The sequence below is a fragment of the Salmo salar genome, chromosome ssa01, assembly GCF_905237065.1.
Source record: "Salmo salar chromosome ssa01, Ssal_v3.1, whole genome shotgun sequence".
Lineage (NCBI taxonomy): Eukaryota > Metazoa > Chordata > Actinopteri > Salmoniformes > Salmonidae > Salmo > Salmo salar.
Window position 1 is genome coordinate 55,010,016 of NC_059442.1, and position 16,535 is coordinate 55,026,550.

A 16,535-nucleotide genomic window follows, 5' to 3' on the forward strand; every position below is an offset into this window, starting at 1 on the left:
CAGTTGTTTGTGTCATCCGTTTCAGGGAAAGTACCTGTGTAATTGCACACCCAACTCACACAGGTGCTTCGCTATATCACATTTGACATTGTCCGTAAGCTTGAGTTCATTTGCACACAAAAAATCATACAATGATGGAAAGACCTGTGTGTTGTCCTTGTTAATGCAGACAGAGAAGAACTCCAACTTCTTAATCATAGCCTCAATTTTGTCCCGCACATTGAATATAGTTGCGGAGGGTCCCTGTAATCCTAGATTCAGATCATTCAGGAGAGAAAAAACATCACCCAGATAGGCCAGTCGTGTATGAAACTCCTCATCATGCAAGTTGTCAGACAAGTGAAATTTATGGTCAATAAAGAAAACTTTAAGCTAGTCTCTCCAATTAAAAATAAAAATAAAAAATGTCAATACTTTGCCCCTTGATAAAATACTTTGCCCCTTGATTAAAGCCTTACATGGTCACTGCCCATATCATTGCATAGTGCAGAAAATACACGAGAGTTCAGGGGCTTTGCTTTAACAAAGTTAACCATTTTCATTGTAGTGTCCAAAACGTCTTTCAAGCTGTCAGGCATTCCCTTGGCTGCAAGAGCCTCTTGGTGGATGCTGCAGTGTACCCAAGTGGTGTCGGGAGAAACTGCTTGCACGCGCGTTACAACTCCACTATGTCTCCCTGTCATGGCTTTTACGCCACCAGTACAGATACCAACATGAGAAGCAGCTACGTTTGGCTACATACGGACCGTTAGTGGAATTCCCGCGAGAGAGTAACGGTTAATGTGATTGGATGTTAGTTATTTGACTAGGCTACCTGTATTTGACATTGTGTTGTTATTTCGCTGAACACTAGATGGTTTAATTTTATTTTTGGCAGTGAAACGAGGCTACTCAGGCAAGGAAAAAAACCTCACCCAAATGTATACCCCTGTTTTTTAAAATATAAAAGGTCTGTTTGAAAACATTTTTATTTGGTGTACCCCAGACGGCATTGCAGGGGTACGCGCGATGGTCTATTGGATCACTGCCATTTTCAATTTGCGGAGTTGCTACATTGTCTAGGCCTAACACGATGTTAAGGGGTTTCATTCTGCAATTGTTAATGTAGGTCATGTATTGTTTAGTAATGTAGGTCATGTAATGTAGGTCATGTATTGTTTAGTAATGTAGGTCATGTATTGTGTGAGATTCCTGTACCCTACGATTGGTCTAATCTGATATGTGTTCATGTCTGGCAGGGCTTGGTCACTATCCATGGAAAAAGTGGGCAAGATGTGGAGCAACCTGAGGAGCCGATGCCAGACCCTCTTCCACAGCGACAGTGCGGGACCCAGTACAGAGAACAGCGTGGTGGAAGAGGACGGTATGCACTGTGTGGCGGACCTGGGACGGGGAGGCACTTCAGGCGAGGCCCAGGCATCTCGGGCCTCCAGCCTTTCCCGAAGCCTCTTGCCGCTTCCCGTGGTTACTGGAGGACGACGTCACAACTGTGTGTCGAACATCCCCCAGATGGTAGAGAGAACCACAGACAGAAAAGACAATGAGGAAGCGAGGGGGGTTCCTGGGGGAGTCCCTATGGGCCGGAGAGACTCGTACTCGCGCCATGCACCTTGGGGGGGCAAGAAAAAACACTCGTGTTCCACTAAGACCCAGAGCTCCATGGATACAGACAGGCGGTCGGGGCGCACGCGCGGTGCCGCTGGGCGAAGGGAGCGTCGCTACGGGGTCAACTCCATCCAGGAGATGGATGACTCTGGAGACGGGGGGCGTAGTCTGAGCACCCGCTCCCTGCGCCAGCGGCTTAGCGACACAGTGGGCCTGTGTCTCCCCCTGCCCCCCCGCCGCCGCTCGCTCTCCTCCTCCCAAACCCCCACCATCTCCAAGCGCAAGATCCACCTGACAGAGCTGATGCTGGAGACTTGTCCCTTCCCCCAGGGCTCGGACCTGGCCAACAAGTGGCACCTGATCAAGCAGCACACAGCGCCCGTCAGCCCGCATTCCTCCACGGCTCTGCTAGATGCCTTTGACCCGGCCCACCCCTCCCCCGAGGACGAGGAGGAGCGTCTGCGCGAACGCCGCAGGCTCAGCATTGAGGAGGGAGTGGACCCCCCACCCAACGCCCAGATCCACACCCTAGAGGCCTTGGCGCAGTGCTCCTCTCTGTACAAACTGGGACCAAAGATGGCCCCCGGCATTGCAGAGGCCTCTGGGGAGGGCACGACGGCCAGCTGCTCAGGAGGGGCTACTGGGTCGTCGGGCTCGTCGGTGCAGGTGCTCGGAGGGGCTACAGCCCAGCTGGCTGACTGCGACTCGGAGGAGGACTCCACCACCCTTTGCCTGCAGGCCCGGAGGCCTAAGCAACGCCACGCATCCGGGGATGGCCATCTGAGCCGGAACCAGTCTGGGCCCTGGAAGGTGCACACCCAGATCGACTACATCCACTGCCTGGTGCCGGACCTGCTTCAGATCACTGCGCTGCCCTGCTACTGGGGCGTGATGGACCGCTACGAGGCAGAGGCTCTGCTGGATGGCCGGCCCGAGGGCACCTTCCTGTTGCGTGACTCGGCCCAGGAGGACTACCTGTTCTCGGTCAGCTTCCGTCGCTACAACCGCTCGCTGCACGCCCGCATCGAGCAGTGGAACCACAACTTCAGCTTCGACGCCCACGACCCCTGCGTGTTCCACTCGTCCACCGTCACGGGCCTACTGGAGCACTACAAGGACCCCAGCGCCTGCATGTTCTTTGAGCCGCTGCTTACGGCGCCGCTCCACCGGACCTTCCCCTTCGGCTTGCAGCACCTGGCCCGCGCCGCCATCTGCCGCCGGACCACGTACGACGGCATCGGTGCCCTGCCGCTGCCCCCAGCCCTGCAGGACTTCCTCAAGGAGTATCACTACAAACAGAAAGTGCGCGTGCGCTGGCTGGAGAGGGAGCCGCCGCTCAAGGTCAAATAGGGGGCGGTATCTGGCGGCCTGTGCGCCGCGGACGCAGTTAAAACAGAAAAATCCCTGCCAATCAGGAGAGGCCATACTGAATGAACATAGCACTACTCGGTCAGGCAAGGAGGGGGTAACTGGAGAAACAAGGAGTTAGGTGAAGTGAACTATCCAAGATTCATTCTAATCTCGTTATTGTTTTAGTTATCATTTACATCACTTGGGATACATATGTATCATTATATTCAGTATAATGCTGTCTGGCAAGCACACATGTTTTTAATGTTGAACAGGTTCTGAAAGGGAGCGCATAAGCCTTCATGCTTTGTCTCCCTCTCGCCTCTTGCATTCTGTCAAGTGTTTGCCTGATCCCACAGCATGAGCTGCCTGCATGCCCCCTCATCCCCCCCCAGTCTCTATCTAGGCCCACATGGTTAGCTAGCTATGTTGTACAGTTCACTCGTGCTTTCTATCCTTCCTTTTCCATTTTTTTTTTATCAAGGGACTATGCTGCCTGGCGGGCATCGTTAGGCCTCAGGTGTAATGTTAATCATCGCTCTCCTGGAGGGGGGGGAGGGGGGTTGCTGCGACTACAACTGCTACTGTGACTACAACTGCTACTGCAGTAAGTTAGGGCCTGTTTTGTCCTACAGACACGCACCCTGACATCATCATGCATCATTGAGTAGGCCTGTGTCTAAAATGTTTTTAAAAATGGTGCTGTTTAGAGGTTCTGTCCTGTAGGTCTTCACCCCAAGGGCAGCGCGGAACGTGGCCACGTCCAAGGGTGCTGCTACTACATCCTGCTTCCGTACACCTATAGGGAGCAGGGCATACACAGGAGTGGGTGTGGTTACAGCGACCCCTGGGCTTTTTGATACCCTCACTGAGATTTCTCTAAGCATAAATCATCGTCTCCCACCACTACTGTGTCGGTACAGAAGTGCGGTTCTTATAATGGAACAATACTAACGATATTTGTCCTGGTTGTTTTCGCACGTCTGTCAGTGGCTCAAACAGGCAACAGAGCAGGCACTTTAACTTGGTCTGGTTTGTTTCTGGACCTGCGTTCTGCCTTCATGGTGTCACACTGTGCCATCCTCAGGGTTTAACTTGTTATAATTTAGGCCCGTTGTTAGGTCAACGATTGAGCCCAATGGTAGAGCGAATGCCAAGAGTGTGTAAATATGTCAAGGCAAAGGGTGGCTACTTTGAAGAATCGCAAATATAAAATGTATTTAGATTTGGTTACTATGTGTCGGTGACAGCCTTGCGGCCCAAGTAGGCAACGGCATGGGGATTTTGTCTTCAATCTCAGAAACCTATCTGGGACAGCTAAATTGTGGCCCAAATCGTGTAGTTTACACCCAGCTTAACCGAACTAAACTGACCAAGACGTTACTCAAACAACATATATGTCTCTTACATAATTCTACCCCAAAACAACAACAATTTCTCTCACCCAGTGGCGTATGGGCTATTTAGGTAAGCGCTGATGCCACCCAGTGATAAGCAGTAGGCCTACCCAGTTTATCAAAGGCAGGGGGTGCAAATGATTGTCCATGCCCGGCGTGTTTCACCGGTGCAGCACTCCACCAATGTTCAGTCAAAAAAGTATCCAACATAAATCCTGTAGCCTACCGTAGAAAGTGGCGTTTTCTGTAGCCTACATGCTGGAGATCAAATGTATGTCAATGTCATGAGACGGACACTTTACTTTATGCAGGTTTCTCCGATCAAATAGCCTAACCTAAATGGCGCCCAATCACATGAAAAACGCTCTTCGATGTATGACATGTTAACAAACAACATTTGCAAAAACAGGACGAGTCAAAGTAAAATGGACAATATCTGGAATGGAAAATGAAGCTGCTCACAGCTACTGTCCGGGAGTTCCACCCCATAGGCTAAATTGTCATGATAATCAGTGATTTTCAAGTTTGTATTCGTCCATTATTATTTTTTTGACGAGCTGCGTCATAGCGAGGGGAAAAAAAGACTTCTGCATTTCCCGCTGTGTGAACACACGGATTCTCATTGCAAATAGGCGGGGGATAACTCCTGATGAAGTTGGGTAGCTTATTCAGAGCTTAAATAGCCCAAATGATTAGTCACAGGAATCAGGACTAATAATGCCAATGCAACTGCCTGTTTTACAAACGGTAGGACCTACCACATGGATGGGCCTTTTACAAAATTCCATTGCGGGCCAACACTGTAAGGGAGGGCGGCAATTTTTTTTGGTCTCATCTAGGGCGGCATAATGGCCAGGAAAGGGCCTGCTTCACATTGTCACTGCTAGCCATGTCCTATAATAACCCAGCATATTGTGAGAGCTTGCATCAGGAAGACAAATACAACAAAGCGTAACCTATGTGCCTTTCATAGAGCCTCCTGTTTGAATCCATACTTTTTAGGGTCTTATTATTATTTTTTTTTATCTACTTTGAACTCTTGAGCCTGGCGCATGGAATACTCCAGGAGCACTTCCCATTCGTGTAGCCCTTTAAATGAGGGCGAGGAGGAAAACGAATGATGAAGAACAGGGTATGACGCGCGAGCTCCGAGCTTGCTCTCTAATGTTCATTGGTGCACATTTTGATTTAAAAAAAAAAAAAAAAAAACATATATTTTTCAATTGAACTTGACAAAATGTTCTTGATTAATCTGTTAGAATAATTAGCGGGCTTCACTTATAAAACTCATTGGGGTTTAATAGGTGTGACTAGATGTGTGGGGCAAGGCAGCGTCAAGTCCTGGAGGACTTCGACACTGGACATGCTTTAGAACTGTACACCTATAGAGACGCACATAGGCACGGGGTCTATAAAAGCTATGTAACACTTTGAAAAATGAGGAAGCCTACAGCTTACATGTATATGGAAATATTATCTGACAATGTATACTAATATAGCTTTAAACAAATTATCGTTGTGATATCAGTGATCCTTTTTACCCTGGTCAGAAAGGCAACTCTCAAATCCCTTCTCTCTGATTTGCAGGGCAGATGTTTGTTTTAACTACCTGACACAAATCAGGTGTGTGTAGAGGGTTATCAGAGAGGAAGGACCGTGAATGATAATGTGGAATGAATGCGTAGGATTAGCTTATTCGTGAGCATCTGTGTCTGTGACCAAAGCGCTGTTATTCAACGGTGTTGCACACAACCTGTATTGTTGTCTAGGGCTCTTTTTAAAATGACGATACAGAATTTTATTTCAAAATTGAACAAACGTTTTCAATGGCAGCCAATCAAAGCTTGGGATGGATACAGCAATTCCATGGTAACAGAATTAAGATGAGACTCAAGATTTTTCACTTAAAGTCTGTACGAAACAGAAACTTTGATTTCAAAGTTTAGCAAACCATATAACTCTCTGCACAAGGACTACTTTTTAACAATTTCCACAGAAAATGTTTTGTAGGAAGAACTGTGCAGATGCAAAGTTTGGTAACAGAATAAAACTGAGAGACTTTACCGTAATTATGTTACCTAACTTCATCTGCACAGTTTTTCCAGTAAATATATCTTTTTTATTTTTTTTACTGTGTAAATTCTTCAAAGTAGTCATTGCATAGAGTTGTATGGTTTGTTAAATTAATGGTTTTTGTTTGGCATACATTTTAAAGTGAGTCTCAGCATAATTCAGTTACCGTGGAATTGCCCATATCCCATTAATGCCTGATTGGCTGAAGTCTACAAGACATGCGCTGTTACCAGGTAGAAACAGAGACGAGACCCCCAACGCCTCACACCTCAGTCTTGGAACTGCTTTTAATGACTAACTCATTATTCTATTATAACAGTGTACTAATGGAAGGTAATGTGTTGTGTGGGTATGTGTTATGGTTTGGAGGCAGAAGGGCAGGAAAGTGTTTAATTGTTAAGGGTCGATTAGTATAATGATCAAATCAACTAAATGTTTTTTTTTAATATATATATATATATCTATATCCCCACCCGCTCTCATCTCCTAAATCCAGTCTCCTAAAAAAATCTGTCAACTTACTACTGTGAGTCAGCAACATTTCCCCCTGCACTTTTTCAGAAAGCTTGAAGATTGCATGTTAAAATGGCCCATTTGTAAGATCTATGACCATTACTTAAGGGCTGTGGGGGACTGTTTGAAAGAAATACGTTGGCATATAAGTCACTTGCATGTGCACTTTTATGTTCTATGTCCACATCGTCTCTCGATCACCCTGACATATTGTATGGGCTATCTGTTAACTCACTGTCCTGCCCGCGCACGCTCACACACACCTACTCTTTACCACCTGTCTATCATGCTACGGCCTACTGGCGCTAATCACCGGCTAAATTTATCTCCATCTAAATGTACCGGGTGCTAAAAGGGCCATTGTTTCCTAATGGGTGCTGTGTGACTCTTCGTCAGGGAGACAGTTTTCTCCCCCTGCCTCTCTTTCTCAGACCACATCCTCAACATCACCCTGCTAATGCTGCTGGGATAATGTGGAGGGGACTTGGGGCCTGTTGCAGTCTGCTTCCCTTTCACATGGTACTGCAGCCCCCAGCCCTAGTTTGGGAGCCAGGCTAAAGTTGGCATTAAAAGAGTAGCGCCTCAGTCACACAACCTACCATTGAATGCCCAGTTTCCTGCTGTGCTAATGGGGTGGGGGGGTTACGCATTTGTTTAAGTAATGGCACTTTAATTGTGTGTGCGTTTTGTCTTTATTCGTTCGTGGTGAGGTTGTGTGAATGTGGGTGTGCCAGGAGAAGATGGTGGTCCTGGAGTATTTCATTTGTGTTCATACAGTATAAGCAATGTTGGAGGACATGCAGATTTCTGTTCTGTTGACCTGCAGACTCACAGGTGTGTGTGTGTGTGTGTGTGTGTGTGTGTGTGTGTGTGTGTGTGTGTGTGTGTGTGTGTGGACAGAGCCACATAGAGGGGTCCGGTGGAGAGGATGTGGAGTCTGCTGTGAGGGGTGAACCCCTATGAACAATGGTTCTTCCCCCCCCTATTCTCAGGCAGGCCCGCTGTCAGGCTAGTTCCAGGATCTATTCTCCACCCCTGTTTTCCCCATGGGAAGTATCTGTGACCGTTACACTACTAGCACGTTTGCCATATGGCCTGTAGAAGAAACACCCTTGGATAATTAAGAATAAATTGAAGATCCTTTTTTTTTTACCTGTGGTGCATAAAATGTCTGGAACACATGCACTAATTTTCACGTACACACACACACACACACACACACACACAAACCCACATTGAAATACACACTTGCCCAATACCTGGGATGTGTAAAGAAGGACCACATTTTGCCAGCACCACCTCTGTCTGTGGCCCTAGAAATGGGAAAACAAAGAAAGGTGTTTACATGTATATTCTGTATGTAAAAATAAATAAATATATATAATTAAAAAAAGATGCCGTGAATTTGCTATTTTGAAAAACTATATCAGTGGTAGAAAGACACTATTAGCTGCACTATAAAATGTTTGTGGAAAGAAACCACTGGGTCTTGTTATAAATCTGAGACAGGCAGGTCATATCACCAGCTGTCCATGTTTGACCACATCATGACCCCTGGCTTGGATCTAGTACTGGATGTCCCTGGTACGGCTCAACCTTTCAGCTCTTAGAGGAAAAATACCGTTTTATTCTCATCTTACCCCCTATTTTTTAGGAAAGCTGGGTAAAAATGCTATATGCAAATGGTAAAAAAAAAAAAGAGAAGATGTATGACTAAAGTTTATTATTTTTCATTCTTCTCCCTAATATGCAATGGAGTGTACTGTAACAATGGTTGCAATCCTCTGTCACTTTAATGCTGTATGTGCACATTGGTTGTTGTGTGGATGTGGGTGCCATGGCGATGGTGACTAATGGTTGTCATTCTAAAGCACCATTGTGTTCTCAGACTGCCTTATTCATTCTGACCAATCACAAGAGTCCTCTGAAATCTGGGGCCACCACCACAGGCTTACCAAACTTGGGTCAGACGAATATCGGCGTTCCATTTTCTCTTTTTTTTCCTTTTTTTTTTTTTACTGCTGTCAGGAAGGATTTGTAAATGATGTAATCATGTTCACATTTCAGTCTTTGTTGTTCTGTGTATCTGCTTCACCATTCAGACAGTTGTTTCTTTCCAGTATAACCTGTTCATTTATAAAGAACCATATGATGCGACATTTGTAGTTGTCACTCTTGGTGCTTGGCTTATGCTTCATTGTCTTAATATTCCAAATAAAACTGTTAAGTGTAATCCATGTTGGGCTTTGGTCTCTCGTTCTCACTGCTGCATTTTCTTACCTCTCACCATTCAATCTACCTTAAAGGGATAATTCACAATTAGATCATTAGTGGAACATTTCCTAACCTTTTTTAAAGTAGTCTAGTCAAGTTTACCTTGAAACTTAAATGAGGGTATGGAGGATTTGGTTTGGGGAGTCTATTGGACTTGAGTTAGCCTTGCTAGCGACACAGGGTTCAGTAGGAGTATTTGGAGCCAGCCTACTCCGTTTAGCCAGAGAGCACTGCATGTATCGCCCCCTTCTCTGTATTCTATCCCTGCTCCCACCCCTTCCTTCCCCGGGACTGGCTGCTGCTCTTTTCTGGTCCGAGCCATCCAGGGCTAGACTGAGCCTACCCACCAGGGCCTACCAGTAGCTGGCTGGAGACGCAAGCACGGCCCGAACGTTAAGTATTTGTTCCTTGAAATAAAGTATAAATAGCATGTGGGTTATCGGTTTCCAGTTATCTACCCGACCTATAAATAATTGAAGCTCGCCCAGAGAGAGAGAGGGTGAGCAAGCAAGTATGGGAAGCATTCTGTAGGCTTGCAGGGTGTGACTCAAAAGCTTGAACTTGTTGCAGAACCTCAATAGACCTCTACATAATACCTGAACATGCACAAAGCTCTCACAATCCTTCTCCAACCACATGTTTGATGTTATTGCCCTGTGCTGCACAGATTTGCTTATCTTGGTCACAATGAGTGGTTATTTGGCATGTAAGGTGAATTTTAGATCAGTGATTCTGAGCAGCATATTGCTGCAGTCATGTCCCCATCAAATGTGCTGCTGAATCTCAAGCTCTGCTTTTATAACAATACCAATGCCAACATCAAGTTCACTTGTAAACCTGCCTCAGGCCCTTAAAAGCTTCAGCCTTCAGCTACAAATACCCCAAGGCTCTCTGGGAATTTCCAATAAGGTGTGGAATCCTGAGCTGGACCAAGACACTACTGGAATGAGGTAGTGTGTAACAGCAGTAATGACAATAGTTGCTCTGCAAAACTCCATATTTTGGTGAGTACTGAGCGTACTTTGAATTGAAGGATCCTGGGCATCAGAGGGCATCTCATCTCCTTAAGCCCAGGTACTGGTTCAGGGCACAAATAAATATTGCTTGCACTTAGGCTGGTATTAGCTATCTCATGTCTGGCTACACCAGTGTGCTAATTAGCAGCAACAAACCCAACCCATGGCCATAGCAACACGTCAGTTGGTTGCATAGTCTAACGGCGTCACCCAACCTGGTCTCTGAGATGTTTATACACTGCTCAAAAAAATAAAGGGAACACTTAAACAACACAATGTAACTCCAAGTCAATCACACTTCTGTGAAATCAAACTGTCCACTTAGGAAGCAACACTGATTGACAATAAATTTCACATGCTGTTGTGCAAATGGAATAGACAACAGGTGGAAATTATAGGCAATTAGCAAGACCCCCAATAAAGGAGTGGTTCTGCAGGTGGGGACCACAGACCACTTCTCAGTTCCTATGCTTCCTGGCTGATGTTTTGGTCACTTTTGAATGCTGGCGGTGCTTTCACTCTAGTGGTAGCATGAGACGGAGTCTACAACCCACACAAGTGGCTCAGGTAGTGCAGCTCATCCAGGATGGCACATCAACGCGAGCTGTGGCAAGAAGGTTTGCTGTGTCTGTCAGCGTAGTGTCCAGAGCATGGAGGCGCTACCAGGAGACAGACCAGTACATCAGGAGACGTGGAGGAGGCTGTAGGAGGGCAACAACCCAGCAGCAGGACCGCTACCTCCGCCTTTGTGCAAGGAGAAGCACTGCCAGAGCCCTGCAAAATGACCTCCAGCAGGCCACAAATGTGCATGTGTCTGCTCAAACGGTCAGAAACAGACTCCATGAGGGTGGTATGAGGGCCCGACGTCCACAGGTGGGGGTTGTGCTTACAGCCCAACACCGTGCAGGACGTTTGGCATTTGCCAGAGAACACCAAGATTGGCAAATTCGCCACTGGCGCCCTGTGCTCTTCACAGATGAAAGCAGGTTCACTCTGAGCACGTGACAGATGTGACAGAGTCTGGAGACGCCGTGGAGAACGTTCTGCTGCCTGCAACATCCTTCAGCATGACCGGTTTGGCGGTGGGTCAGTCATGGTGTGGGGTGGCATTTCTTTGGGGGGCCGCACAGCCCTCCATGTGCTCGCCAGAGGTAGCCTGACTGCCATTAGGTACCGAGATGAGATCCTCAGACCCCTTGTGAGACCATATGCTGGTGCGGTTGGCCCTGGGTTCCTCCTAATGCAAGACAATGCTAGACCTCATGTGGCTGGAATGTGTCAGCAGTTCCTGCAAGAGGAAGGCATTGATGCTATGGACTGGCCCGCCCGTTCCCCAGACCTGAATCCAATTGAGCACATCTGGGACATCATGTCTCGCTCCATCCACCAACGCCACGTTGCACCACAGACTGTCCAGGAGTTGGCGGATGCTTTAGTCCAGGTCTGGGAGGAGATCCCTCAGGAGACCATCCGCCACCTCATCAGGAGCATGCCCAGGCGTTGTAGGGAGGTCATACAGGCACGTGGAGGCCACACACTACTGAGCCTCATTTTGACTTGTTTTAAGCACATTACATCAAAGTTGGATCAGCCTGTAGTGTGGTTTTCCACTTTAATTTTGAGTGTGACTCCAAATCCAGACCTCCATGGGTTGATAAATTGGATTTCCATTGATTATTTTTTTGTGATTTTGTTGTCAGCACATTCAACTATGTAAAGAAAAAAGTATTTAATAAGATTATTTCTTTCATTCAGATCCAGGATGTGTTGTTTAAGTGTTCCCTTTATTTTTTTGAGCAGTATATTATTCTGTATGTAAATCCGAGACCCTCTGTGTAGTACATGTTACATTTCATATGGTATGTATTCATTTGTAGATGTCCATCACCCATTTGGTATGATATGCTACGAATTACAATTCGTGTTATATGTTACAAATTTGCTAAACTTATATGTTAACGAATTCTAGCTTGGTGTCTAACGTTAGGGTTAAGCTTCGGTTAGATTTAGTGATCTCCAAAAATCATTTCATTCACTGTTCACTTGCTATTTTCACAGCTTGTCAGGCAAGACCGCCGAATAAAAGTGTGCCATGTGACTTAAGTACCCTAGTGACACCTCTGTTGTTGCCAGTCTCCTTTGACTCCTATGAAAAGGATACGCCATCATGAGGCCTCTGATAGTGACCTGAGTTACTGCCCTGATGACACAGACGGCTTCATTAACAACAACCGGTATGTGGGTTAAGTGAAAAGTTGTATTCAAAAATACCAGGCTTGATAAACTAGTAGGTTCCTTCCCCAGCCAAGCAGATACAACTAGTTGTAATTTTGGTTGTGAAGTGCAATAGCAAAAAGCTTTCTCCTTTCTTTAGAATGAAATGCAATTTACCACTTGGCTGTCTATTATATCACCCTGTCACAGACCCTCCCATTCAGTACCACCTCATAAGATTGCCTGCTGCAGTTGTTAGAGAGCTGTCCAGTTTGCAGCTGAACATGCAGCATAGAGAAGACCAGCAAGGGGGCCCTCATCAGCACCATGCAGACATGCCCTCACTGTGAGCAAGTATCCGGCCAGCAACCTTCACCAGTCAGCGGCTCATAATTTGTACAAATACAGAAGGTAACCCACTTCATGACTTTGATAACCCAGTTGTGAAACAAAATGTATGTAAACTGACATTATTCGGTGCTTATCTTCTACTTCTTAGATGCATATTTTATTTTTTATTTTATTTCACCTTTATTTAACCAGGTAGGCTAGTTGAGAACAAGTTTATTCATTTCTCATTTACAACTGCGACCTGGATCTACAGTGCCCTCCACTAATATTGGCACCCTTGGTAAATATGAGCAAAAAAATATATTTTTTGTTTATCCTCTTGGTCTTTCATTCAAAATAATCACAAAATCGAACCTTTAACTGAAGTAAAATGATTGAAAAAAATGTAATATTTTTCTAAGAAACGTGTGGCACAATTATTGGCACCCCTAGAAATTCTTATGAATAAAATCTAATTGAAGTAAATTCATATTTTACGTTTTTAAGTTCACCTGAGTGATTAGGAAACACTTGAGTGGTAAGCCATGACTTCCTGTTTCACTGGGGTAATAATATAAGGTGACACACAGGCCAAGTTCACCATAGTCATTCATCACTATGGAAAAGACCCGAGAATACAGTAATGATGTGCGACAAAAGGTTGAGCTGCACAAATCAGGAAATGGCTATGAGAAAATAGCTCAACGGTTGAAAATGCCCATTTCCACTATCAGGGCAATAATTAAGAAGTTTAAAGCAACTGGAGATGTTAACAATCGGCCTGGAAGAGGACGTGTGTCCTATATTGACCCCACGCACAATGAGGAGGATGGTTTGTGACCAAAAAAATCTCCAAGGATCCCAGCTGGAGAATTGCAGACGTTAGTTGGGTCTTGGGGTCAGAAAGTCTCCATAACTACGATCAGACGCCACCTACACAACCACAAGTTGTTTGGAAGGATTGCCATAAAAAAGCCTTTGGTGTCATTAAACAACAAACTCAAGCGCCTACAGTTTGCCAAAACGTTACTGGAACTTTCAATGGGACTGGGTTTAATGGTCAGATGAGACCGAAATATAGCTTTTGTAGCCATGCAGAAAAGTACCTCATCCCCACTGTGAAGTATGGTGTTGGATCTTTGATGTCGTGGTGCTTTTTTTCTTCCAAAGGCCCTGGACCACTTGTTAGGATACATGGTATCATGGACTCCATCAAATGCCAGCAGATATTGAGTCAAAACCTGACTGCCTCTGCTGGGAAGCTTAAACTGGGCCGTGGTTGGATCTTCCAGCAGGACAATGATCCAAAGCACACCTCAAAATCAACACAAAAATGGTTCACTGACCACAGAATCCAGGTTTTGCCATGGCCATCCAAGTCCCCTGACATAAACCCCATAGAAAACCTGTGGGATGAGCTGAAGAGGAGAGTCCACAAGCGTGGACCTCGGAGTCTGAAGGATCTGGAGAGATTCTGTATGGAGGAATGGTCTTAGATCCCTTGCCATGTGTTCTCTAACCTCATTACGCATTATAGGAGAAGTTAAATTTACATTTACATTTACATTTAAGTCATTTAGCAGACGCTCTTATCCAGAGCGACTTACAAAATGGTGCATTCACCTTATGATATCCAGTGGAACAACCACTTTACAATAGTGCATCTAAATCTTTTAAGGTGGGGGGGGGGGTTAGAAGGATTACTTTATCCTATCCTAGGTATTCCTTAAAGAGGTGGGGTTTCAGGTGTCTCCGGAAGGTGGTGATTGACTCCGCTGTCCTGGCGTCGTGAGGGAGCTTGTTCCACCATTGGGGTGCCAGAGCAGCGAACAGTTTTGACTGGGCTGAGCGGGAACTGTGCTTCCTCAGAGGTAGGGGGCCAGCAGGCCAGTGGTGGATGAACGCAGTGCCCTTGTTTGGGTGTAGGGCCTGATCAGAGCCTGAAGGTATGGAGGTGCCGTTCCCTTCACAGCTCCGTAGGCAATCACCATGGTCTTGTAGCGGATGCGAGCTTCAACTGGAAGCCAGTGGAGAGAGCGGAGGAGCGGGGTGACGTGAGAGAACTTGGGAAGGTTGAACACCAGACGGGCTGCGGCGTTCTGGATGAGTTGTAGGGGTTTAATGGCACAGGCAGGGAGCCCAGCCAACAGCGAGTTGCAGTAATCCAGACGGGAGATGACAAGTGCCTGGATTAGGACCTGCGCCGCTTCCTGTGTGAGGCAGGGTCGTACTCTGCGAATGTTGTAGAGCATGAACCTACAGGATCGGGTCACCGCCTTGATGTTAGTGGAGAACGACAGGGTGTTGTCCAGGATCATGCCAAGGTTCTTAGCACTCTGGGAGGAGGACACAAGGGAGTTGTCAACCGTGATGGCGAGATCATGGAACGGGCAGTCCTTCCCCAGGAGGAAGAGCAGCTCCGTCTTGCCGAGGTTCAGCTTGAGCTGGTGATCCGTCATCCACACTGATATGTCTGACAGATCAAAATTAAATTAATTAAATCAAATCAAATTTGTGCCGAATCAACAGGTGTACACCTTACAGTGAAACGCTTACTTACAAGCCCTTAACCAACAATGCAGTTTTAAGAAAATACCTACAAAAAATGTTAGAGAGAAGAATAACAAAAAATGAAAGAGCAGCAGTTAATAACAAATACTTATTTTCCACCATAATTTGCAAATAAATTCATTAAAAATCCTACAATGTGATTTTCTGGATTTTTTTTCTCATTTTGTCTGTCATAGTTGACGTGTACCTATGATGAAAATTACAGGCCTCTCTCATCTTTTTAAGTGGGAGAACTTGCACAATTGGTGGCTGACTAAATACTTTTTTGCCCCACTGTACATGTAGGTAGAGTTATTAAAGTGACTATGCATAGATAATAACAGAGAGTAGCAGCAGCGTGGAAGGGTGGGGGGGGGGTGGGGGGGCAATGCAAATAGTCTGGGTAGCCATTTGATTGGCTGTTCAGGAGTCTTATGGCTTGGGCGTAGAAGGTGTTTAGAAGTCTCTTGAACCTAGACTTGGTGCTCCAGTACCGCTTGCCGTTCAATAGCAGAGAGAACAGTCTATCACTAGGGTGGCTGGAGTCTTTGACAATTTTTAGGGCCTTCCTCTGACACCACCTGGTATAGAGGTCCTGGATGGCAGGAAGCTTGGCCCCGGTGATATACTGGGCCGTACTGATAATAATGATAATAACATGGACAGTGATGGAGACTGTAGTCAGATAGGAGTTGAGGCAGTTCCATAGAGATAGATAGAGGACTCATCTGTAAAGGTATACTCAGTTTATATGACTCTAGCCTAGGTGCCAGTATGTTTACCTAACATTTGACTTCTTATACTCTGTGACATTGCCAAACAATTGTGTAGCTCGATTAGATAAGAAGCTTGTGTCACAACATTGTTTGGAAATGACATAGAGTACAGGGAGTGGACTGTTACCTAAACAGACTGGTACCCAGACTAATTAAACAGACTGGTACCCAGGCTAATATGACTAGCTGTATGTCTCTAAATTGCACTCCCTGGCCTTTCGTGACCTAAAAACGATGTGCCCTGGTGTGACTATCTCTATCCTGTATTTTTGGTACTCTAGTCAGTCTAGCGTCTTTGAGTACACATTCCTATCAACTTTGTAGAATGGCGCTGAGGTCTCTGCTTCTGAAAGATTAACTTATGCTTCCATTAATGCCAATTAACCTTAATAATGAATCCCCCTTTTGTTGCTCCGACTCCTCACTCGCTCCTGAAC

At 45.9% G+C, this 16,535-nt stretch overlaps 1 protein-coding gene across 1 annotated transcript in view; it reads left to right on the forward strand.

Moving 5' to 3' along the window:
• LOC106605092 (suppressor of cytokine signaling 5-like) overlaps positions 1 to 9,175 on the forward strand; it is a 42,648-nt gene extending 33,473 nt beyond the window's left edge. Inside the window, exon 2 of the mRNA XM_014200392.2 lies at positions 1,239 to 9,175. Within this exon, the coding sequence (XP_014055867.1) occupies positions 1,255 to 2,955 (1,701 nt within the window). The 5' untranslated portion in view covers positions 1,239 to 1,254 and the 3' untranslated portion in view covers positions 2,956 to 9,175. The remainder of the gene's footprint in view (positions 1 to 1,238) is intronic.
• Positions 9,176 to 16,535: the final 7,360 nt, after the last annotated feature.